Here is a 26,083-nt window from a genome sequence, read left to right as displayed (position 1 = left end):
TTTTAGCAAATGGCTGCAATATAACAAAGAGTGAAAAATTTAAGGGGGTCTGAATACTTTCCGTACCCACTGTATACCGCCCAATCGGTGCAATGCTGGATGCTAAAAATGTGATCAATGTTTCAGACTGTGCTAATCAACTCAAATGTTTCATTGAGATGCATGTAATTTTAAAGGAAAAAGAATGTAAAATCATACACTAAAAAAGGTTAATTAATGCAAGTTACTTGACCAGAAAATATATATTTTAAAAACACTTCTTATTACTTATTACTGTAAAATACTGTAAAAATGTTATTAGTCAGGATAACTTAAATTCAGTGCAATACCATGATACATGATACATATTTAAAATCCTACTTTACATTTAATATTCATAAAAATATATAAATATTTATTCATTATTATGTATTCATTAATATTTTAAAATAATGTTCTGGTGATTAGAATGATATTTTTCACATTTCAGTAGGTTATTAGGGGAATGGAATTTTAATGTGCCTTGTCATGAATGGACAAAAATAGTATCATAATGCAAATAAATAAATATGCCTAATTTTCTTTTTGCAATGTATATATATATATATATATATATATATATAATTATATATTTGACTATCTTGTGGCAAATTTGCTCTCTTTTACGTCAGATATTCCCAGTAGTGAATCTCGCAGAGCTTTGAAAGGCCCTCGGTTTCTTTCACAACGTCTCGGCCCCGGTTCATCTACACGGCTGACGGTGCAAAACACGCAAGTAACGGTTTGCAACATGCATAAAAACCATTTCAAACAACCCTCACTATGATGGTGATCACTATTATCTATTATACATCCTGTTTAACTTTTTTTCTCACTCCCACCAGAACCGGAGCGCAGATGGAGAAAGCCTCTTAAAAAACCTGACGAGCACTCAGATATCACGGGTCCAGAGAGAGACCGATTTCCTTAGGTGAGGTATATATGTTTATATTCATTATTTAAATATATTTAGATTAATATTAATCTTTCTGAAGATGTCCAAAGTGCCTGAGTCATCGCCCTTCGGATCCTTTCGCCCGGTTCTGCCTGCACTGTGGAGCACCAGTGCCTCCAATACCTGGTCAAAGACTGCCCCCTACTGAAGGAGGACAGGTACAACATATTTGGCTACTACAAAATTCAGTGATAGTCAGATAATAAGTGATCATTTCACAATAATATGAGTATTTGCTGTGATTTTTCATAGATGGGTCTATGTGTGCATTGTAAAACCATGGTGCCGCTCAATACAGCCACATGTGTGGTGTGTGAGTCTCCACTGACTCAACAACTACAGCCGCAGGCTAGTCTGAGACTACAGGTAAATTCTCACCTGTAGTAGATCACTCCTACTAGTATATTTACTTATTCGATCAATCAAGTATATTATATCCATATTATTCTAGGATAAGCTCATCTGTCACTCTTGTGGGACGGGAAACCCTGCTCATATCACACACTGTGTCACTTGTGAATCCCAGCTGCTTCAGCAAACCACAGTAAGAGCCCCAACTCTCAGTATTGTCTTCTTTAGCCAGTCATTATTAGGATTGTGATAGGACACTATTATAACGGTTTTTATCATTCCACAGCCGGTTTTGAGCGGACAGAGAGCTGCACCTGTACCCAGCTCACAAGGCAAAATGGTCTCCTGCTCCAAGTGCAATAGAGTCAACCACTCGGATGCTCGATTCTGCGACTGGTGTGGGGCAAAGGTGACAAACCAGAACTGTTGAAGACCTATTTCAGTCCATTTGTGTTGGTTTTGCATAAGTTAGGGGTCATCTATATATGAAGAGTTCATTTGCAAAAACCGATAAACGCCACTTAAAAAAAAAATGAGCTGATTGCCGTGCATTATTCTCCACATATAGCACGATCTGGACCCTATAAACATGTTTAGTCAAAAAAGCCTGAGTTATCAGTTTTTGCAAATTAACTCTTCATATGTAAATGTCACCTACATGCACGTGTGCTCAACTGTTTGACAAAACAAACTTTTAGCACATTTAATGCATTTAAATAGTACATTCTCTTCAAGGAAAATTGAACACAAGTTTTGATGACTCATCTTGTTCATAGGGGCATGTGCAATTTTTGTCCAATCAAATGCTCTGTAGAATGAGAATGCCCCTCCCCTTCATTACCATCTTTCTATTGGTAGCATTTAGCAGTTAGAATATCATATAGCATAGCATATCTATGGCAGGATCCATTATCATGTCAGAAAGATCATATTTATGGGTTGAACGCACCACAAAATTGTAATTACAAGTAGGAAACTGGGTTTCCGAGTTGGGGGCGTGTCCATAAGAAAACATGTCACACACAATGGATACAGCATCTGTATTTATGGAACATTTGTTGAAATTAATGGAATTGTTATTATTTAAAAAAAAATTTACAATCACAATCATGCTTCCAACAAAAGTGGTTTGATGGCTGACGTTGTAATCACGACTTCCCAACTCGTAAATACGAACTTACCCAGAAGAACTTGAACCAACTAGACCTTTTGATATGTACACTACCACCTCAACTTCCTTCAATAGGAAATACATAAATATAGGAAAGCAACTTCAACTTCATGTGTTTTTTATGTCCCTTTCAAACTGTTTTGTAACCGAAAGGTTTTATGGAACTGTATATTTAGTTTAAATTATAACATGGAGATTCCATCAAAATATCATTGCATATATTTGGCAGTGTTTGTGTGAACTCGAATGCCGTGTGATTTTGTGTTTATATTTGCAGCCCGGCCACAAAGCCAGCTCTGTGACTTGTTCTCAGTGTGGAGCTAGCAGCCATCCTTATGCTAATTACTGTGGTGGCTGTGGTGTCTTCCTGGATGGCCCACCCAGGACGCCCTCACACGTAAACCAGGGACAGGATGCACAGGAAGCTGATCAGGTACCGTACACGGCCTGTTTGGTGCTCATTAAAAGCGTGCAGTATTATATCGTCCTCATCGCTCTCTCTCATATAGTCTTCAGCCACCTGGCAGGCAGTTCCTGCACCTGAATCAACAACTGTGCCGCCAGCTGCGGGTTTGCGCATGTGCGCAGATGCCCAGACGCAGACGGTGGGTCTGTTTTTCCCATCCAGCTCTGAGCTGAAAAAACGGAGCCAACAGAGGGAGGCGGAGCTTAGCAGACAGGAGCAGATGAGTGACAGGAAGCCCCTCCTCACTGCCGTTAGTCCAGGCCGAGGTAGACTACTGTACATTTTTCTTTTCCAAATAAATAAGTATGACTTCTATAGTATATGTCTATGTGGTGTGTGTATGATTCAGGATACTGGAGGAAGCAGCTGGATCACATTTGCGCTCATCTGCGCAGTTACACTCAGAATAATACTGAGTTCAGAGCTCTGATAGGAGAACCTCGGCTGGGCAGAGTAAGACCACTTTCCAGAGCACTAAAAATTATAATTGTAAATATTTTTATATTGTTATATATTATATCATATATTATTATTTATTATTGTTGTTGTTATTTTTATATACTTTTATTTTGATTCCATTATTATTATTAATTTATTGATTTACTTTTACTATTATTGTTATTTTATTACATACTTTTGTTTTATTCCTGTATTATCATTTTAAAATTATTTTATTCATTTACTATTATTGTTTTTATTATATACATTTACTTTCATTCCATTATTATTATTATTATTAATTTATTTTACTATTATTGTTATTTTTATTATATACTTTTTATATTAACCATTTTAAATAATAATTAGTTTATTATTATCATTTAATGAAATGATTTGCAATAGTAATCTAAATACTTATTAATAATAATATTACCATTCATTTATTTCTCTTACTACTTTAATTGATACATTTATTGTTTATTTATTAACAGTAAATGATCAAAGTAAATTTAAAAATTATTTTATTAATGTACTATTATTTTTTTTATTATATAAATTTACTTTCATTCCATTATTATTATTATTAATTTATTTTACAAATATTTTTATTTTTATTATATACTTTTTTATCTGTATTATTATTATTATTATTATTAACATTTTGTCTTTGTCAATCTGCTCTCTAGATGATATCTGCTGTCATTCAGGAGGATAGCTATGAAGTCAGTCTGCGCATCAACTTCATCTCTGCCTCACCGGAGGGATCCAGGGTCAGAAACACTCCTTAGAGCTCTTATTTTGAGTCTAAAGAGAGCAGGGTTGCCAGGTTTTCACAACAAAACCCGCCCAATTGCTACTCAAAACTAGCCCAATCTATTTGGGGGGTTCCACCGATGCAAATCGCATTCCGGGGGGTAAAATACACATTTTTTGGTGGGGTTCTCCTGGTAAAATGTCCATTCCAGGGGCTAAATATCATGTTATTGGGGTCGCTTCAACCCGTGGACATGAAAAACAACCCGCGGCAACAGTGTTAAAGTAGCCCAATCCTGCGGAAAAAACACGGACCTGGCAACACTGAAAAAGAGTCTCTTGAGCATTGCATGTTTTTCAGTGTGTAAGATCATATACGTCTTCTTCCAGTCGTCTTCTGCAGGCCAGCAGAGCAGATCTGTGGCATCAGAGAGTCAGAACCTCAGTGCTGTGACAGAAGGCAGAAATTCAGCCAGTCTGGGTACTAACACATGTTTGCTTTTCTGTCAAGATGGGGCCTTTCCATTAACTTCTACTAATTTAGTATGTTTAATTTTTTTATTAAAATGTGAAACATTTAAATAATAATTAGTTCATTATTAATAATTTAATTAAATAATTTCCAATAGTAATAAAATATTAAGCATCAAAGTATTTATTATTAATAATATTACCATTCATTTATTTCTCTTACTACTGTAATTGATACATTTATGATTTATTTACTAACAGTAAATGATCAAAGTGATGTTTATGACTATTTTCCTGTGTCATATGTTGTTTGTACAGACAGTAACATTAATACAGAAGTATCGTCAGTCAACAGAAAGAAGCAGAAAAAGATCTGGAGCTCAGACACGACAGAAAAGCAGCCGGTCAGTATCACACACACACACACACACATACACTGACATAATAACTGTAATTTCTATTTATAAGACAAAGAAACATTTCAAAAGGATGGTTAATGTCTTTCTCAGGAGTCCAAAGACAGCCTGCTCCTTAAGGAGGTGGGGCCTGAGGGGCGGGGCCAGATCTCAGCGGTGCAGCAGCTATTGGATGAGGTGAGGCTAAAGAACCAATCACAGCGCCAAAAACTCCACAGCATCTTAAAGGGGACCTTCTCTTTTTTTAGTGTGTAATATAGGTATTTTTCCAAAATGTTTAAGGTGCGGTTTTGTACCCCTTTAAGGTCCTCTTTTTTTTTAGTGTTCTTTGGCAAATTTTCGTCATTGAAATATAGTCATTTCAGTAGGAATCCATGTGATTTTGCACAAGATTTCACAACAAGTTCAAGATGGTCACGTAGGTCTTCGCCATGTTGAAACAGACTGCTTCGTAGAATGCTAGACCTTTTTTAACTGAAATTTTGCCAAAATTTCGCTAATGCGACCGCACCTTTAGATTTACTTGGGATCTTTTGTGTAGCTGTATATATTTCTAGAGGGTGTGTTTCAAATGTTGGCGTATCTCTGCAGGGTGCTGACCCAGCATGTTTGGGAAGTGATGGGCGTCCCGCTCTGGTCGCTGCCGCGCTAAACGGGCATCATGATGTCATTCCTGTGCTGGTGCAGAGAGAAGCTGATGTTAACCAGGCTTCTGGACCGTGAGTTCGAAACAAGTTCCTTTTGATATGTCTAGTAATAATCTGAGCCAAATGAATACTTTTGATCATCTGTGGTGGCCACAGGTTGAATAATACGGCGCTGCATGAGGCAGCAGCTCTGGGAAACCAAGGTCTGAGGAGCGTTGAGATACTCCTGGGGTGAGTTTCACAAACATTAATGATGATAAAATGACAAAGGTGTGTATTAAAAAATAAATTTCGTGCTTGTGCAGGTGTAATGCAAGTATCAGAAAGCAGAACAATCGGGGCCAGACAGCGTATGATATTGCCGTGGCCGCCGGGAGCAGTTCTGCGGTCTCTCTGATGGCAGCTCACATGGGGCAGGAACTGCTACAGCACCACACCAAGGCCAGGAGCCCATCTGGACTGGATACATTCTCTTGAGACAATCCACTTCTCAACCAAACCAAATCTCATCAGTGTCACTACATGTAATACTTGGAAGATTTGTTTAGGCCCTCCATCTCACCAGCAAAACTGACATATTCAAGTGAAATTATTGCTTATTAAAGGGAGTTAAATGAGTAAAAGTGTGATTTCCTGGTTGTCACAGTGTACAAGAAATTATATATGTGGTGTGGACTCTACTATTCTTTTACATTTAGAACTATTTTTAAAAATCTTTATTCATATTGCTATAGTTATGAACATGTGTCTTCAATGTGTACTAACTTTTTAAATTAGTACCAAACTGCTGAATGCACTTTTGACAGAGAAAAATTAAAAAAAAAGAGCCAACACAATATTAAACATTTTAATATTTAATTAACAGGTGGTGACATTTTTATCTGTACAATTGTGTGAATACAAAAAACACACGTGGCAAAAATAAACACTTTTTTTTTAACTAAGGAAAAATAATTTAGCTGTGTTTATGATGCAGAAGGAGTTATGCTGGTGTATGTATACAGAAAAACAAATCCTTCGCTTTGGTTTAAACATTGAACCAAATATATAATAAGTCATACAAAGCCTTAAACAGGAAATAACACAACAAATATGACTGTGATAACACTCCCTGACTGGCAGATCATGCGACGTCCGAGTCACATGACAACAAAGTTACACAATGTACAAAACCCAAAGCGTAGGCTCCTCAGCGGCGCAAGCGCAGGAAGAATGCATGCCTGCACTCTTTGCTGTCCACCGGGTAGTATTTATCATAAAAGTCCAGGATGTACTCCTCTGTTTTGAAGCCGAACTTCTGGTAGAGCAGCATGGCAGGGTTGTTCGCCGATACGTGTAGGCTCACATCCTTTCCCATGCAGGTCTACAGAGAGGAGAAAGGAAGATTCCTGCATCAACTGAAGCTTGTAAACTCAACGTGGTTGATTTATTTTTGACTCACCTGAATGAGATGGTAGATCATGAATGTGGCGATACCAGCTCGCCTCCATTCAGGATGCACCAGCAGGAAGGAGATGTAGGCTTCGTTGTATTTCACATCCGGCACCATGAAGCCAAAACCGATCACAACTTTCTTGTAAAGCACCACCACGCTGAAATCGGGGTACTGGAGGCACTCTGATAGGTCGATACCTGATAAACAGAAGAACGTATTACGCCTACAGGACCTAGTTTCACCCAAAATCTGTGTTTGACAGGATGAAACGATGATTACCAGGCCAGAAGATGTCTTGGCACATGGAGTTGACAGAGGGGATGTGATTGGGCCGCACATAGCAGTAGTCTATAGGTGCATCAGGTTCAGCTACCCAAGACGGCTCCTTCCTGTGAGGATACGCACGGATCTCTGAGAGCAAACGCAGCTTCAGCGGCCGATTCTCATAGTCTCTCCTACACACAATACACATTATCAGAAAAATATATATGGGTTACAATGGGTGCAGCTTCGTTTTTTTTTTTGTATCTGTAAAAACCTTGGTCATTAAAGATGCACAAATTTTTAAGGAGAAGTTATTTCAAAAATACAATACTGCTCAACATTTTTGGGTCCGAAAAATTTTACATTTTTGAAAGAAATTAATACTTTTATTCAGCAAGTATGCATTTCAAATAAATGCATCCTTTTGAACTTTTGAAATGTTTCCTGAACAGCAAATCAGCATATTAGAATGATTTCTGAAGGATCATGTGACACTGTAATGATGCTGAAAATCAGCTTTGCATCACAGGAATAAACTACATTTTATAATATATGAAAATAGAAAACATATTTCAAAATATTAGTGTTTCTACTGTATTTGTGATCAAATAAATGCAGACTTTGTGAGCATAAGAGACTTCTCAAAAAAACATTTAACAAATTTGTGTATACTTACATCTTTTAAAAATGTATTTTAATAATCTTAACTCATTTGGAATGTTTTGCACCTGAAAACCACGGATTTTTTAAAGAAGTTTTTATATACCTCTTCCTGGTCTAAACTGACCCGAATGCATAGGTTTAAGAAAAAAAGAACAAGGTAATAGTAAGATTATTAATGTGATATATTCAGATTTTTAACATACATGACCACTGCAATGAAACCACTTCATTAAAAAAAAGAATAATATTTTATCTATTTATTTGTAGTATTTTATCTATGCAATGATTAATTACTCTCTACAATCTAATTGCTCATCAATTCATGTTAATTCATTCCTAAAGTAACTAACATTTTCAGTATATAAAGAAATCCATTTCACGAACCTGAAATATACAAAATTTGCTTCATTTCGAGACAGACTTGCTACTATTTGCCATCAAACTCTTATTTCAAAAGAGCAAGAAAATCTGGTTTTCCATGATGCATCAAATCCCAACAGCTTGTATTAGTAAGACAGTAAGATTGAGTAAATGTTCAGATGTTCATGTACCTGATGTACGGCTTGAGCACTCTGGATGTGTAGGGACTCTTGATGGTCTGATCCATGCAGGCATCAGTACCCATCAGCCTGTGCCAGAATGACACTGTGGGCTGATAGAACCCTTTCCTTATGGTCACTGTTGACTGGGGAGCAAAACAAGACTTTTAATGAGTTTCTCAGTAGGAGTTATAATACATAGTACTGTACATATTTTCTTCTGGTTCACCTGAAAGCGATCAAGTATACGAAGGTCCTGGCTGGTGGTTCTGTATTTCCCTTCTCCGCTCGTCCTGTGGCTGGCCAAACCCCCTTGTGCCCCGTACACACCTCCCACCAGGCTGAGTGTAGCGCTCACGGCCTGATCCGCGTCCAGCAGGGGGAGCCCTCGCTCTCTTTTGGCCTGCCGCACGAGTAGCTTGCGATGCAGTCTTTTGGCCTGTGGCGTGACGGCCAGCGCTTGCGGACATGCCTCCAGCCTGTGGAGCAGCATACGCTCCTCATAAAGGCTGATGAACGTGTAGCGTGGGGTGGGCAAAGACACGCAGCACCCGCCCTTATCCTGGAGAAGCTTCCTCCGCTCAATGCCACGCACCCGTCCCGCTGACAACAAGCCTTCATCCCGGCCCATGTCTTCCTCACCATCTCTACCCCGCTCTTCGTCTTCACTCTCCAGTTCTTGTTTGATCAGCTCTGCTGGACGTATCTTTTTCCTGACCATGATGGTGCCGGTGGCCAAAGGCATGCTGGGAGGGGGAATATACTCCATCCCGGGGTCAATAACGCCCTCAGGGTCCAATTCTTCATCATCTGGTCGAAAGTAATACAATGAACACAGTCAACAAACAAGATGCTGTGACAAATCCTAACACTTTTTTTCTGTTTATTACCAAATATGAATAAATTATAAATATATAATAGGAGTGGTTGGAGTGGTTACTAGGTGTCTCAAAGGTGTTCTGGTTGGGCGTTAGGACGATACTAGGGAACTATGGGTGGTTAGTTCCCTAGTAACAGGTGCTCTGGGTGGTTGTTAGGCTGTTGCTATGTGGTTTTTAGGTTGTTCTGGGTGGTCATCTCATCAATAAGATGTTGCTATGTGTCTGCCAGGGTGTTTTGCATGGTTGTTAGGATGTTGCTAGAGAACTATGGGTTGTTACAAGGGTGTTTCCAGAGTGTTCTTGGTGGTTGTTAGGATGTTGCTATGTGTTTTCTAGGGTGTTCTGGGTGGTCATCAATAGGATGTTGCTATGTGGTTGTTAGGATGTACTGGATGGTCGTTTAAAGGAACACTCCACTACTTTTGAAAATAGGCTCATTTTCCAACTCCCCTAGAGTTAAACAGTTGAGTTTTACTGTTTTCAAATCCATTCAGCCGATCTCCGGGTCTGGCGGTAGCACTTTTAGCTGTAGCTTAGCATAGATCATTGAATCTGATTAGACCGGTAGCATCTCGCTCAAAAATGACCAAAGAGTTTCTATATATTTCCTATTTAAAACGTCACTCTTCTGTAGTTAATGATATTACGCAGCGCCTGAAAATAGGCTAACTTCCGTCAACATAACCAACTACACAAACTTAGTGCCGGTCACGTTGGAAGTTACCTAGCTGGGGACTATTTTCAGGCGCTAAGTAATATCATTGTGCCTGCTGCACCCATGGAACGGCAGCAAAGTTCCTTGATTATTACACCGGAATGAGAGTATAGTTCCTAGCCATATCGGCCTAGAAAATCGCAACTTTTCATTTTCCGTCGGTCTTAGTACACGATGTAACTACAGAAGAGTCCAGTTTTAAATAGGAAAAATATCGAAACTCTTTGGTCATTTTTGAGAGAGATGCTAACGATCTAATCAGTTTCAACGATCTATGCTAAGCTACAGCTAAAAGTGCTACCGTCAGACCCGGAGATCGGCTGAATGGATTCAAAAACGGTAAAACTCCACTGTTTAACTCTAGGGGAGTTGGAAAATTAGCCTATTTTCAAAAATAGTGGAGTGTTCCTTTAATGATGTAACTTTGTGGTTGCCCGAATGTTCCGCATGGTTGTTAGAATGTTGCCAGGGTGATCTGGGTAGTTGTAAGGATGTTCCTTTTTGGTTGCTTGGGTAGCCAGGGTGTTCTAGGTGGTCATCAATAGGATGTTGCTATGTGGTTGCCAGGGTGTTTTGCATGGGTGTTAGGATGTTGCTTGAAAACTTGGTGGTTACAAGGGCATTTCTAGAGCATTCTGGGTGTTTGTTAGGATGTTGCTATGTGGTTGTCAGGGTGTTTTGTGTATTTGCTAGGGTGTACTGGATGGTCATGTACTGAATGTTCCTATGTGGTTGCTCAGGTGTTTTGTATGGTTGTTAGAATGTTGCCAGGGTGCTTTGCATGGTTGTTAAGATGTGGTTGTACAGTGTTCTGGGTGGTCATCAATAACATGTTGCTATGTGGTTGTCAGAATGTTTCATGGTTGTTAGGATGTTGCTTGGGAAGTATGGGTGGTTACAAGGGTGTTTCTAGAGCATTCTGGGTGGTTGTTAGTATGTTGTTATGTGGTTGACCGAGTGTTCCGGATGGTTGTTAGAATGTTGCCAGGGTCAATAGGATGTTGCTATGTGGCTGCCAAGTTGCTTTGTGAGGTCGCTAGGGTGTTCTGGATGGTCATGTACTGAATGTTCTTATGTGGTTGCTCAGGTGTTTTGCATGGTTGTTAGAATGTTTCCAGGGTGCTTTGCGTGGTTGTTGACTGCCAAGTGCCAAATGCATAAACATTCATGTTTATCATTTGGCAGTCACTTTTTTAGAGCAACTTTGAATTCACGGTACACATTTTGTCAGTCTTTGTATGCTAGAATGTTGCCAGGTTGTTCTAGGTATTTTGTGCAGATGTAGCTATTTGGTTGCTAGGGTGTTCTGGGTGGTCGCAAGGGTATTCTTGGTGGTTCTTAGAATGTGATTGCCATCTGTGGCTTGTTGCATAAACTTCTTATTATGTAACTGGCCCTTTCTCCCTCAAGGTAAGTCTATGGCATCTTTTTGCCCATTTTAGCATCTTATCAGGCGTCTACCATAAACAGGTGTTTGCTCGGTTAGCAAGTGCAGCAACTCACCATGGAACAGAGCCTGAGGGGGCATGACATCTGGGATGAGATCGGCCTCTGACAACAGACTGGGCGTAGCAGAGTGTGAGGCGGGCGTTCCAGGGGCGGAGAAGTCAGGCGAAGGGGAGGGGGAGGGAGAGGTAAGCGGGGTTCTGTCGGAGGAGCTTAGAGAGGAAAAGTCAATGACTTCACCCTTCTCCAGATACGGCTCTGACCGCCGTACACGATTGCCCAGTTTGACAGGTGTGGACGAGGCACTGCGGTCTAGAAACCCGGCCGCTTCCTTTTGTGCACGCCGGATCTCTTTAGCCTCCTGTGTTCGGGAACGCTTTTCTTTCAGCTGCATGGCATTCTCCACTGGGTTCCTACTTCCACGCTTTCTCAAACCCTCCACGGTGATTATGGGGTCCAGGGACGGCTTCGACACAGCTGGAAAAACAGCATGTAGATCCAAAAATGTTATAATTAAGGAAAAATACTGCATTACAAAAATAAACACATATTAAATCACTGATACCAATAAGCCAATAAATATTTTCATGTTATTGCCTTTAAACGATGGCTTCTATCCACCTTGTAAGAGCGGATGGGGCCATTTTTTACTTAAATGTGTGAGGCTTCTGGTTTCATCCGCTAACAGTTATTTATTTTAGTTGGTCAAAAACAGTCTGTTATCCTACTTAATATTGCAAACTGTTATTTGACGTCATATAATTTTAATTGTATTATCATAATCATAAACACACTGGTTTGTAGTGCAAATGGTTTTACCATTTACTGCACTTTGTTATTCTTCTAGTTATTTACCAATAGCAGCTAATGAAATGAAAATCTTGCATAGTCACAGAAAATGGCCTACTTACACATTGAAATAAGGTACTACTATACTTCTATTTTATCTAAATAAATCTGAGCAGCAGTCAATCAACAATTACCCGCGCACACCTGTAGGTAATCAGTAGGCGAGTAGGAAAAATTACCAAAAAAAAAAAAGTTCCAATATCAAAACATTTGCAAGTGTGGATAATGTGCAGGATTTATTATTTTTTGTTTTGATCTAAATACATTTAAAATAAGCACTGGGTCTTTTTTTTTTTTTTTTGAGATCTGCTACAAATTACAACTAACAGAGTTATTAAATTAATAAATTAATAATGAATTCATAAAAATAAAAATAAATATTAAGTTAAGGTACGATAACTAGTATGGTACCAATATATTGTGCAGCTCTTCATTTAAAGTCAGCATGAAATTTAAATTCACCCTATCTATGTTATTGTGAATGATTCATCATAAATTTGACAATTTTTTTTACCTTGTAATTTTTAATAAAAAAAAAAAAAAGACAAAAATGACAGACCTCCAATAATTTAGTCTGCTTAAACCATGTCCCTTTCTTACAAATGACTGCAAGCTCATATTCAGATCGGCCTCCATCCAATCAACAACCGATGCATAGAACCAATTCCCCTGCATTATTTTCTTTTCAATAGTGCATTTTGCCTGGATGTTTGTCACAATATGTAAAGAAAATGATCTGTCGCTACTTCTGTTACGCTGAATTTTTTTAATAAACCTATATCAGTTCAAAACATGCTGAACCGAGGGACGTTAACTAGTACTACCTTTGGCTTTGAGTGAAGCTGCAGAGCTTTTCTCCCCCTCGGGCCGTAGAGTAGGTGGCCGGTTCTGAACTAGCTTCCACCAGCCGGGTTCTCCGAACTCCTGCGCTCCTGAACGGAAAAACGTTGGGCTGCCGACAGACAGACACCCTGCCACGGTGCTCCACCATGTGGACGTCTTCTTTCTGAGCGTTTAATCATAAAATGTAAAGATATTTATCTTTTAGAATCAGGTTAGAGTGATTCTAAAACACAATATTAGGTTTTGATACTCAATCTCACCTGGAACCAAGTAGAAATGTCCAGTGCCGACTAATAAATGCACAAATATCTTCCTTCCATCTGAAGTAACCTTGTCGTCCGGTGCCCTCTAAAGACAGGTTATACATGGCCAACATCACCACCTATAAACATAAAATCAAACAATTCAGAGACTATTTTGACCGGAATACAGAATTGCATCACATCTCATTAGTCTTCATTATGAGATTTTTCTTTATAGTATTGTTGCATAGGTCTATACAAGCAATTTTTCTTTGAGAACAGACACTGAAATGTTCTTTCTGATACTTTTGTCTAGCTAACTAAATATGGTTTCATTTATTTTAATTGCTCCAGATTGTGTACCTGCTGCCAGGTCAGCCTCATCCTCTCAAAACTCTCCTTCCCGTCTTCCGCGCAGTCCGAGCAGGTGAACTTGAAAAAGTTGTCTCCTTTCAGGTAGCTTGGCTGCTCTCCACGTAGCTGCGCTGAACCACACAAGCACAAAGAAAAGCAAGACAGCTCTGAGACTAAGCACTTTTTCAGATCAGTCTTTATTGAGTGAACAAACGCATCACAAGTTAGCCATCGCATCTTAATCTGATCACATGAGGGCATATCAGATGTGTCGTCCCCTTCCGTTGGTCTTCTCACCGGCCGGGATCCATTTGTGGCACTTGTCGCAGTAGAACGACATGTCTTCGTTCCAGCTTCCCTCTCCTTCCTCCCCGACGTCACTGTTCAGAGAGTCTCCGCTCTGGTCGTGAGACAGATCCACAGACGCCTGGTCCTCCGACTCCACAATGAGCAGAGTTTCTCCCTCCACCTCACCCTCCTCCAGACCCTCAGAGGCTGACGTGCACCTGGTCTCTTCGTCCTGGGCCGCGAGAGCCCTCTGGTCCCCAGTGTCCATTTTTCAATCTAATAGATAAGAGGAAGTGATTAGATAGAGTGTGAAAGACGCTTGGGACAGTTGACAGAATTGTGTTGTTTACTGATGATCATTATCATTTTTAGGTTATGCCAATTTGAACCCTTCAAGGGCAGGAAGATGCAAAAGAGAATTTAAATAAATATTTCCACGCTGTACCGAAATCAAATACTTAAATAGTATGCAAAAAACAGTACGCCAAAAGCATAGTGTGTCCAAATTCAAAGTATTCGAAAAACAGTGGGCGAAAAGTACTCGGATGACGAGATTTTGAAGCGTGCATTCGATGGACACTTTATCCCATGAGGCCACAAGAGAGGATTAATGAATAGCAATGAAGCAACGCAACTGACGCTGGTAGGTCACATGACTGTGACAACATGGTAAATGTAGCACAATGTAGCAAATGTAACTCAACCTGTATCTTATTGCATCTTATTTGCATGAATTTGTGCTACTGTTTGCCTTTTTTTTTTTCTTCTTATTTTATGACTGAGTGTTTATTGTCTTGAATAATGCTTGAACCTTAGATTAGTTGGAACACAGAATATTAGAATAGAGCATTGTAAAATTTCACTGCTATCTTAAAATATTGGTGTCATAACTATCTTATCAATTACAATAGAAGATTACATGGTTGGTCCAATCATGTGACACTGAAGACTGGAGAGTAATGATGCTGAAAATTCAGCTTTGATCACAGCAATAAATTATATTTTAAAGTATTTCATTCTAATACGCTGATTTATTATCAATGTTGGAAACATTTGTTTTGCTGCTTAATATTTTTTTGGAACCTGTGATAGTTTTTTTGGGATCCTTTTATGAATAAAAAGTTCAAAAGAACAGCATTTATTCAAAATAGAAATCTTTTCTAACAATATAAGTCTTTACTGTCACTTTTTTTATCAACTGAACACATCTTTGCTGAATAAAAGTATTAATTTCTTTCAAAAATAGAAAAATTAAAATCTGCTGACCCCAAACTTTTGAACAGTTACAGTGGTGTATATTGTTACAAAATATTTTTATTTTGAATAAATGCTGCTCCTTTTACCGTTTTATTGATCAAGGAAACCCGAAAAAAGTATCACAGGCTCCAAAAAAATATTATGCAGCAAAAAATGTTTCCAACATTGATAATAAATCAGCATATCAGAATGATTTCTGAAGGATCATGTGACACTGAAGACTGAAGTAATAATGCTGAAAATTTAGTTTTGCATCAGAAATAAATTATATTTTAAAGTATATTAAAACAGAAACAATTACTCTAAATTGCAATAATATTTCACAATTTTACTGTTTTTGTTCTGTTTTTGATCAAATAAATGCAGCCTTGATGAGCACAAGAAATTCATATATTTATTTTTTTTTAATTCTCACTTATCCCATACCTTTGTTTTTTTGGTTGTTGTTTTTTTTTTTTTGGCGATTAGCTAGCACAGTTTACCATTGGGGAAATTGTAACCACGGTATTTCAGTGGCAACTCTTACCAAAAGATTGCCGAAATCGTGAGAGAAGCCTGAGCAACAGTTATAGAACTGCAAATTAGCAGTAAATAATAATAATAATAATAATGTGTTGTACCAGTCAGTCTACCTAATCAGTTTATGAATTGCTTCCGCTCCGAGCGCTCCAGATCCCGCAGAACCCCCTCGCGCAGCCTCTGCGAATGTGACAGACGTGCTGTTACAAATAAACACTCCACATTTTATGCTACTCGGATGAGATATTTGAAGTAATATCAAAGGTACAGCTAATGGTAAGTTTCTATACCAAAAAACGGTATTTGTTATACAGTAAACATTTGTTAACAGTAACTTTAACACACATATTAACTGCAACAACAACATCAACTGCCCGAGTTAAAATAAACGTAGTTCTCCGAACAAAACATTTCAGCCAAAATATCACAGTGACTACCGATAATATATGAAAAGTATGTTTTTTGTACTTAATGCATTAGATAAAAAAGCGAAACAGATTTCTCTTGCACATCTTTACTTGTTTTGATAGCATGCATACTGTACACTACAGGAAAACTAGAGTGAATACATGAATACTAGTGCCTCATAAAGGCATGGTGTTCATATAGCTAGTAGGGCAAGTGTGTTTTTACCTGCCTGTCCCAGTTCTGCTTGATATGAACGCCTGCGACGGTGCTGATAGTGAGCACTATCGATAATCCCAGGACTGCCTTAGAGGTCGTAAACATAGTTTTCGAGCATTACTGTAAAATTTTAGTACGGCAGTATAATAGAAGGCTAGGGCACTTTGGGAACAGAATGGAGTGGATTATTTTGTGGTGATTTCAATAGGGTGTCAGGCGTTTCACTGCCGCCTACCGGTCAGGAGCGGCGGTGTAGTCAGGAGAGCATGCGCAGTGCTCACATAATAACATATTTTGGTTATTTGATCGGACTGCCAGATTTTAGGACTTTTTATCACATAATTGAATTGGAAAATTACTTGCTTTGATTTTCATTGTATAGAGCGCCTATCATATTCCAATTCAAATGGAATATTATTATGCAACATCTCATTGTCGCAACAAATACATACAGAAATGTTCATAATATACACACTGTATGCTGCATACTTACTAAATATGGTAGCGTGCCATTCCTAGCATAACCGTTGATTGCAGTGACTGCATTGAACTGTTGTTGCAACATATTTAGTACTTGCAATCTAGCCCAACATGCTTATCAACTCGACAGGGTTATGGGTTTATCAACTCAAAAGTACCATTTCTGGTGTAAAGACTGATTATATATTAATCTGTCAACAAAAATCAATGAGAAGGCAAAGCAAAGATGTTGTTTTGTGAAATAACATCTTTGCTTCCTCACCAAGTCTTTTCATTTTTTACTTCCTCTTGCCTCAAGTCTGAATCCACATGTTAAGAGACAGAATGTATTCTGCACATCATCCCGTCCCTCCTTGTTCTCTGTTTTCTTCTCCTCTTTCTCCTGCAGAAGTGTGTTGGACTCCTCAGTACTGGACACAATGTACTGGACAAAACTCCAGCATCTGAAGCGCAGTGTGTGTGTGTGTGTGTGTGTGTGTGTGTGTGTCTCACTGAGTGACAACTTACACAAGGAACAGGTTACGAATGAATTATGTGATTTTTTTTCACATAAATCCAGGGTTGTGTGCCATCAGAAATTAACTGTGAACGTCTTTTGAATTTAAAATCAATTCCTGACTTTGAACTGAAGAAGAAAACAGAAAGCAGAATTGTAAATCAAATGTGAATTCAAGTAGAATTAAACCTGAATTAAATTCAGCTGTGTATTTCTTAAATTAAGTGTATAGATTTTTTTTTCAGAGTGGATCACCCATGAACATTATCATACACATTATTTTCAAAAATAACAGTAATAATCAATGTTTGAAATATCAACTATGCATTTATATTTTATAATTAAAAAATAACTTTGATTTTATAGCATTGATCTTTGGTGTAGAATTTACAATTTTACCAAAACAATTTTTACTCAGAAATTTCACAAATCATTACAAAGAAATGACAAGCAACATTGAATTAAACATGAATTTTTTTATTTTATAAATAGCATTTTCTTGTAAAATGTACTCTTAATAATCCTTTTATTTACACCATCAAGAAATAATTTTAAACACTGTAAAATCGAATTAGTTGGGTTTACTTAAAAAAAAAGCATGCAAACCGATTGCCTTGAAAAAAGGAAGTAAAGTGAATTAGGAATAGTATGTTGTACTGACAAATGCTTAGTATAGCTTACTTACACTAGAGTTCTAGTAACTAAAAAGGAACTGTAGGGGGTACTTGATCCTTTCATTTAGGTTTACTCATGACTTAGCTACTCACTGACTCCCAGAGTGCATTGCGGCATGAATAAATGACGAGACAAAAACATTCAAACCCATTACAAACGAGGCATTTGTTGCATCCAGTGGGGACTTAATTATGGGGAAGTCGTGGCCTAATGGCTGATGGCATAAATGGCTGCCCACTGCTCCGGGTGTGTGTTCACAGTGTCTTACACTAGAGTTCTAGTAACTAAAAAGGAACTGTAGGGGGTACTTGATCCTTTCATTTAGGTTTACTCATGACTTAGCTACTCACTGACTCCCAGAGTGCATTGCGGCATGAATAAATTATGCAGTTGCTTTGTTTTACAGTTGTTGATTTTATTTGCCAATTTTATTTGCTGTCTTGTGTCAGTAGTAGCACAACAAAAAGAGCAAATAAAAGGGTTATTGTTACAATTAATGAAAATAAATTGAATTTAATTGTTACCATTGTTTTGAATCACGTGCTGAATGTTTAAGTCTGTGTGACTTCAGCATATTACCACACACTATTTAAGAATTGTATAAACCCAATTAGAAGCATATCAAGGTATTTATGAACAATTAAATTTGAAATAGATCATTAATAGAACACACACAAAAAATACACTTATGCCTTAATTAGCAGATAAGCCACTTTCTTAAAGCAATTTATTTATTACTTGATTTTCTGTGAAATCAAATAACCCTGCCTTCATAATTCATTGCTGTACTAACAAGAAGAAAATTATTGTAGCATAAATGAAGTTCCAAGTGCTCAACCAAAGGGAACGCTAATCACTATAATGGTGTTAAAAAAAAAAAAACACATTTTAGGAAGATCAACACCAATTTATGAAGTTAGCTAATGTGATGTTCTCTCAAATATTTCAGTTGATATTCGATTTAAACAATAGGTCTACATAATATTCACATATGCTGTTCATAGGGGACGTATTGTATTAGCCCTACATTTACAGCATGAAATATCATTTAAACCTTACTATTAGAAATATTATTTAAACAGTCGAGGGGAAAAGAGAGAATGACGAGTTGTTTTTCCTTATTAGAATTGTGAGATATAATGTCGGAAATGCAGAATTTTGAAATATTAAATCAAATGTCCCTTTTTTTATTCTTTTATTCCATGGCTCCATAGACTGCCACTTGAAAACCGCCATTTTCTGCCTCCAGATAGGCTCCGCCCACAAAAACCTTCACCCGTTTCGGATCTGTAAGACTATCGTACTCTCTAACGTCAATTTCGTTGAATAACAGTGCTCTTTGCGTGCACATTTGGGCGCAAATGAATATGCAAATATTCCCACATAGTGACGTAGATATGTGGGGGCGTGTTAGAACGAGCCGTTTTAGGGGGGTGTGGCAGAGTCTTAACTTTGATAAAGAATATCTCTTTGGTTTTGAGACTTTAGTCTTTGCAACTTCAGGGATCTTATCTATTCACGAACAGCTTGTAACACTCCAAAGAGAAAGGAAAACTTGAAATCGCATCATATGACCCCTTTAAGTAAGTGTCACTCAAAACAGTAAGTCAATTGTTTTATTTGCCTTGAAAGCAGCTATAACTTAATACAACCTAGTAAGTATAACAACTAAGTAAAGATAACTAATTAAATCTAAGTAAGGTAAACTATTGGATTTTACAGTGAAGTGTGGTGAGAGAACTTTTCAGAATGCTCTGATTTACCCTTTAAAATGTTTTATAAAATGGACTTCAAAACATCGGTATGTTCAAATCAATAGAGATTCTGATTTAACTTACACTAAATTGTAAAATCAAAACTTTTATCTGAAAACAATGTTGATGTCCTGTACAATTAAAATCGGGTATGATGGCTGTGTTTATTGTTTTGACATCAACAGTAATTTCTGTGTAAACTCTCTATATGCCTAATAATTTGAGAAAATGTATTTTACAGGGAAAAATAGGCGTAATGAGTCAATTCTTTATGTAATTCTTTATATTGAGTTAATTAAATTCTCCTGTAGTGTGCTTGTGTTGAATTTCCTTCATGTCGGGCATGTTTTTGCCCGACCCTGCACACCCACAACGCAGCTTTCATTATGGTCAATTGTTTTACTGTGGAAAATATGTATGTGTCTGTGCGATGGTCAAAGCTTGAGTTCGAAGGATGAACATGCACATCTGGTGTTTGGAGTTGCTCAGCTGCATGTCCTGTGGGGTTGCAATAAAGGTTTGTTTGATGGAACAACCCTCGTCAGTGACGGCTAAAGCAAACATCCAGTGTACTCCACCCCCTCACCTCCACGGCTTTGTAATTGTATTTACCGCTGCTGGCAGATGTGGTTGTTCCCAAAGACCATAAACCGCTCGGGCTCAAACGGGGAATTTGGAGCCTAAGCAAATATGTTGCCTTGAGACTTTCAATTTGCATGTTGGCGGTGAATATAGGGAATGTTATCTCTGAAATGCTGTCGTGTGTATTGGCACATCAGTATCACCAGGAACAAGTATTTTGGCGTATGGCTCCTTCATTTTTTTTCAGTCTTATCTCATGCCTTTTTGATGTGCCGTCCCATCAACACATCGTAGAAGCAGATTTATCAGCTGGGTGCTACTCAGCAGCATCCTGCAAGACATCAGCATGGGAATGGATGTCTCGGTACTAAGTAAACAGATTCCCTGGCTGTTTGTTGATCTGTAGACTATCCTTTTCTTCATCAGGTCTGGAAACGATGTGTGATTGGCTTCCCTCCAGATGAGCGACAATGTTTTACCTGGCCTCACTTTAAACAGTTTCCGAGAAAAAGAAACATTCTGTGTTAGTGCGAGTGGGTGGATTTGTACAGTGTTGACAGTGTTTTAGAAGTATCTTCAAAAGTCCAGTGACCTTAGGAGCAAAGCTTTGGGGGAACATGGACTGATGCAAGGTTTAAATGGAGGCTGACTGAATAAAACCTCTAAAATGTTCTTGTTAGAAGAGATTACATCATTGTGTACATTATTTGGTGTAATCAACTACATAGATGCAGAGGAAAATACACTGTAAAAAAGATATTTGAAAATGTAAATAAAGATTGTTGTTAAAAAGTACATTTTACAAGACAATACTATTTCTGTCCTTTTACTTAAAAATTGAACATTCACTTCAATTTGTTACTTGCCACTCCTTTGTAATTATTTGTGAAATTTACTAGAAATATCTGAGTGTAAATTGTTTCACCACCACTTTTTTCAGTGTAGAAGCCAGTTTCCACCTTAGAGTAACGTCACTGCAATTTTATCTCTCACTTGCTACTTTATGTCTCATAAATGTGAATTTTTTGTCTCTTAATTTAACTAGCTCTCTGATTTTATATCTGGAAATTTGACTTTGTTTCGCACAATTAGTTGTTAGTTGCACAGTTATTTCTCACAGTGCAACTATATCTTGCAATTGCAAATTTATCTCAAACAACTGCATCTTTATTTCTCACAATGAGACTTTATATCTTGCAATTGTGACTTCATATCTCACAATGTGACTTTATATCTTGCATCTGCAAATATTTCTGAAATCGTGGCATTTTATGTTGCAATTGCGAATTTATCTAAAACGACTGACTTTATTTTGCCTAATTGAATCTCTGTTTCTCAAAATTGCAAATATTTGTCTTAAATTCTGACATTTTGCTAATTGCAAATTTCGCAATTGCAAATTTACATCTCATAGTATTATTTTATGCCTCATAATGTGACTATATAAGGCCTCATAAGTACACTTAAAAAAGTAATTGCATGTCTCATCAACAAGCTGCATGTTTTAAGGTGACATTCACGTGTAGGTTGAGTTGCACACTTAAGTTCTCAATCTCGGGATTGTTAAGATATTTAACTCAATAATGGTTGCACCTTAGCAAGCACCACTAACAATAATCATACACTGTAAAAAATGATTGTGATTTTAACAGTATATACACATATATATTAGTATTTCCCTTCTCAGCTTGTGGAGCTGTTTGTGATGAGCTTTGATTCATCATGTGACTTTCTCATCACCACCAGTTTATGGTGGTTATCAGCATTACAATGGTTCAAAACATATAATAGTGCTTCAATTTGCTGGTTTATTAACATTACATCAGTTAATGAAATGCGTTTTGTAAGTTTCCATACTATATACGGTGAATAACTGTAATTACATTTAATGTCATTTTACTGTAAAATACTGTTAAAATTACGTTTTTTGTGAAAAAGAAAAAGTCATTATATAATTTACAGAGAAAAACTGTAAATTGACACTACCAGAATTCCCTGCATGACACTTCATATTTTATGTTTTTTTCGTAGAAATAATATGTTTCTTCTTAGTTTTTCCTTATCAGTTGTGGTATTGTGAATTTAAGTTAAGTCTGTAAAACCTAAAATGTTTCTACCATATTTTTAATGGGGAAGTTCTGGCAACCACAGCTGCCTGTATTTTACCGTAAATGTCACAGATTTTTTTTTACAGTGTACAAACATTACAAATACAGTATAAATTTGTTTGCAAAGGCTTTAATCCTTAGAAAACAGAGCCGCGGAAGGCCCTGCTTATTTACTTAATGAATAACAGGGGTAAAAGCAAAGTGCATGCATTTTAGGAGTAGCTTCAGTCAATTATTTCTCATCTTTACATTAAGGCCTTTCGACACATATACAGCACAACCTAAATCCTAACAAACAGTAGCACAACACAATAAGACTCTCTTTCCACATATGTGAACTATTGATCTTGTAAACAGTTACAATTATTTGCCCTCAGTGTAAACTGTAGTTATCTCAGATTACTGGAAGTCTTCAGACTAATTACATAACCTACAGAAATTTGAGAGGAATATATTGCCATTTAAGCTTTATTGAAGCTAACGGGGGAAAGATAATGGGTTTTGCAATTGCTAGCAAACATGTTTCCCAATTTTCTCCCCTTCTAGTTCAGTCAAGGCTGACGATACATGCTTTCTTGTACCTTAACTCTCAAACTGTAGTGTTATGTTTTATGGTAAGCATTTAAACAAAAAATCACCTAATCCTAAGAAACCATAACTTTGGGACTGAACTCTTTCGGCGCTGTTTGTGCTACAGAAATTAATTATGATGACAGTGGGCAAACTGTCATAGAAAAATTCTCCCATCCCATCCCATCCCACAAAAGTGCCAGTCTTTCTGAAATGTCAAACTACCATAGCATTACTGATGCCTTAACCTACCTAATACCACCAAAGTACCTTTTAAGGGTAATATTAGAAAATTGGTCTCTTTAATGTTTAAATAATGCTTTTGAAGTATTGCATCCGATATTTTATGTTTATATTTCAAATACTTCCATCATTCACTTCCATCCCACCGAAAACTCACAGCCCTCAGCGCTTCCCACCGCATGCTTTTGAATACTACGCGTGACGCAGTTGGTTTAAAGAGCGTTGATTGACAGGCGCTCATCCAATCAGATGTAAGCATCAGATCGCGCATCAGCTTCACAGGCGGACGCTGCGCCAACTCGCAAAAAGTGCCACGACTCCAAAAGTCAGCGGCGATTCTTTATCACTGTGAGTTTGACCGCAGATAAGCGTGCGCTTTTAGCACTCTTATGTATGTTTTCACCACCAATGCAGCTGTAATATCAAGTGGCTAAAGTCTGTCAGTCTGACTGACGGTGGTGTTGTAATTATCTTTGTTTAGGTTGGTTGTGTTTGAAAATAATTTGCATTCTCAAGTAGTTTGAACTTGTGTGTTGTGGCAATCTGATTCAAAGCGTTTTCTTCTGCGCGAAGAGTACGTGTCCTTATATGCTTTATAGTTTCAGACTTTCTTTTAATATGTCTTGCTTGGCTTTGTACCGTTTTGAGTAGCGGGATTGTCTGCCTTGTGTCTTTTGCGTTTGATTTAAAATATTGAAATATCCTTATAAGTATGGTCATCTTTAGACTTTAACATTTTAATCCTTAATAATCATCCAAGATGCCTTTTTTACTTTAACAGTTTCCAATGGCCTTTTATTGTGTTCTTCATGAAAATGCATCTAATATTCTCCTTGATTTGTGAGGCTTAAGTGGCAGTTCATTCAAGAGGAAGAGAGAGTTAAAAAAGAATGTATCAAATCAAAGAAATCATTAAGTTGAAAATTGGGGGATAACAATTTGCTTATTTAAATAAGTGTTAAAGAAAGGGCAGGTGAGCTGGAATTCTTTTGGTAGTTGTTATGTAACGTCAGCAATGTTCCGGAAAGGGTTAATGTCCGACATTAGTCTGCCAAGTCTTCTCTCTGCTGGTCCTCACATGTGGATCCAAAATTGTGATAATTTCAGCAAAATAGTTGCAAGAAGAAAAAAAAAAAGCTATTGTTTAACATGTTAATACAGTATTTCTGTAGAGCTAGATCTGAGGAGTTCATGATCACATTTCACGAGCTTTCACTAACAAACCATCAGTATTACCATGTTTTTGGATATGCACCATGCTAATAATATGGTGTTATTTGAAGTACCTCATAAATACCATGGTAATTGTTTAGAACAAGTATTGTGGTATCACCATCTGGTATCATCACTGTGCTATAGCACCACCACAAGGCTTTTTGTAGGCATTCTTTAAGGCTATTCTATAAAAAACAAAGCAGTTTTTAAATTATAATGCATGTGTTAAGTTATATGCTGTAAAGAGTATTTCCTTTAAGCCCAGTCAGCATTCCTCCTTACCTGATCGCCTGAGGCAGATATTTAGATTCCCCCTCTATAGAAATTCCAGGCAAGGGTTGCACTGGCTAGTGCAAACGTGAGGTTGGGGGAAGGTTATTGTGGTCTGCTGCACACTGACCTGTCCTCTGGAAACTGAATGTATGCCTCTCTGTGTGGGAGAGAGAATGTTGAGGAGCGTGGTCTCGGCGGGGTGTTGCATAACCTGAAATGGTAGGCAAAAGTTATGGTGGTGCAGTGCTGGCTTCAGTGAAAAGCACTTTTCTCAAAATTTGCAAGAGGAAGAGGTTTTTCACACTGTCTCAAGGCATCATTTTTACTGCCATCCACTCAGCATTGTGCAACCATTTATTTTTTTTTTTTGCCCTTTTATGTAAGCTCAACAAATGACTAGCAGGGCTCGCAAAATTTCAAAATCCCTGGTAGCCCTGCGGGCAGGTACTCTTCAGATTTTGGTAGCCCGAAAATTAATTGAACTAGCCCAAAAAAAAAAAATCTTTTTTTTTTTTAAATATAGAAAATCAGATAGGAGTTTGAATGTCAATCAAAAATATTTTCAATACACAAATATCAACAAATATGAAGGAAGGAATTTTATTTCACTATTTACAGGGTTAGGGTTAGGTTAAGGTTGGGTTAAATATCTGCAGAATTTTTAAAAATAAATTTAAGGCAATTCCATGATTTACAGTTCAGATACAGGTTTTCACAAAAATCTTATACAACAGCATTTCAGCCTTCAGACAATTTTTATGAAAAGGGATAAATCAAGCAAATAAATTGTCAATTTAAAACGTATAAATTAGAGCCCGACAGATATGGGTTTTTGGGGCCGATACCGATATTAGGGAGTTAAAAAAGGCAGATATCGATATATCGGCCGATATTCTTTGTGTATATTATAGTACAGTACCAGTCAAAAGTTTGAGGTGAATTTTCCCATTCTTGTGTCCACACATTTGACTGGTACTATATATAGAATACAGTATATACATAAACCGAATATATATACATAAACACATTTTTTGCAATGATCACTCAAATGTGGTGATCAAACACTTATAATGACGTGA

At 37.5% G+C, this 26,083-nt stretch overlaps 3 protein-coding genes across 8 annotated transcripts in view; 2 read left to right on the top strand and 1 right to left on the bottom strand.

Annotated features, from left to right (window-relative positions):
- dzank1 (double zinc ribbon and ankyrin repeat domains 1) overlaps window positions 1–6,292 on the top strand; it is a 21,635-nt gene extending 15,343 nt beyond the window's left edge. For 2 of the 5 annotated variants that reach the window (XM_016442807.1, XM_016442811.1), the window contains 16 exons: window positions 651–760; window positions 864–949; window positions 1,014–1,131; window positions 1,226–1,339; window positions 1,425–1,517; window positions 1,611–1,733; window positions 2,773–2,928; window positions 3,005–3,227; window positions 3,311–3,450; window positions 4,089–4,172; window positions 4,546–4,636; window positions 4,945–5,030; window positions 5,136–5,219; window positions 5,634–5,761; window positions 5,846–5,920; window positions 5,995–6,292. In XM_016442807.1, coding sequence (XP_016298293.1) covers window positions 651–760; window positions 864–949; window positions 1,014–1,131; window positions 1,226–1,339; window positions 1,425–1,517; window positions 1,611–1,733; window positions 2,773–2,928; window positions 3,005–3,227; window positions 3,311–3,450; window positions 4,089–4,172; window positions 4,546–4,636; window positions 4,945–5,030; window positions 5,136–5,219; window positions 5,634–5,761; window positions 5,846–5,920; window positions 5,995–6,166 — 1,883 coding nt within the window. In that variant the 3' untranslated portion in view covers window positions 6,167–6,292. The remainder of the gene's footprint in view (window positions 1–650; window positions 761–863; window positions 950–1,013; window positions 1,132–1,225; window positions 1,340–1,424; window positions 1,518–1,610; window positions 1,734–2,772; window positions 2,929–3,004; window positions 3,228–3,310; window positions 3,451–4,088; window positions 4,173–4,545; window positions 4,637–4,944; window positions 5,031–5,135; window positions 5,220–5,633; window positions 5,762–5,845; window positions 5,921–5,994) is intronic. The other 3 variants (XM_016442812.1, XM_016442808.1, XM_016442810.1) reach the window with 3 other exon arrangements.
- Window positions 6,293–6,559: 267 nt separating this feature from the next.
- On the bottom strand, window positions 6,560–16,697 carry LOC107655392 (cysteine-rich protein 2-binding protein-like). 2 transcript variants are annotated; one of them, XM_016442864.1, is made up of 11 exons: window positions 16,618–16,697; window positions 14,218–14,484; window positions 13,930–14,051; window positions 13,585–13,706; window positions 13,306–13,487; window positions 11,690–12,109; window positions 8,820–9,400; window positions 8,603–8,736; window positions 7,404–7,579; window positions 7,131–7,321; window positions 6,560–7,052 (listed from the first exon to the last, which is right to left on the bottom strand). In XM_016442864.1, the coding sequence occupies exons 2-11, from the start codon at window positions 14,474–14,476 to the stop codon at window positions 6,879–6,881; spliced, it is 2,361 nt and encodes a 786-aa protein (XP_016298350.1). In that variant the 5' UTR covers window positions 14,477–14,484; window positions 16,618–16,697; the 3' UTR covers window positions 6,560–6,878. The 2 variants fall into 2 exon arrangements, with proteins under 2 accessions (XP_016298350.1, XP_016298351.1); XM_016442865.1 differs by lacking the exon at window positions 16,618–16,697 and adding an exon at window positions 16,098–16,168.
- A 7,126-nt stretch (window positions 16,698–23,823) lies between these two features.
- Window positions 23,824–26,083, top strand: part of LOC107655391 (ribosome-binding protein 1-like) — a 16,031-nt gene continuing 13,771 nt past the window's right edge. The window contains exon 1 of the mRNA XM_016442862.1: window positions 23,824–23,880. The gene's annotated coding sequence lies outside the window, so the exon portion shown is untranslated. The remainder of the gene's footprint in view (window positions 23,881–26,083) is intronic.

Source organism: Sinocyclocheilus anshuiensis, unplaced genomic scaffold (genome assembly GCF_001515605.1).
Source record: "Sinocyclocheilus anshuiensis isolate Anshui unplaced genomic scaffold, SAMN03320099.WGS_v1.1 scaffold880, whole genome shotgun sequence".
NCBI lineage: Eukaryota > Metazoa > Chordata > Actinopteri > Cypriniformes > Cyprinidae > Sinocyclocheilus > Sinocyclocheilus anshuiensis.
Note: the sequence above shows the minus strand (reverse complement) of the source record. Positions and strands in the feature narration are given on the sequence as shown.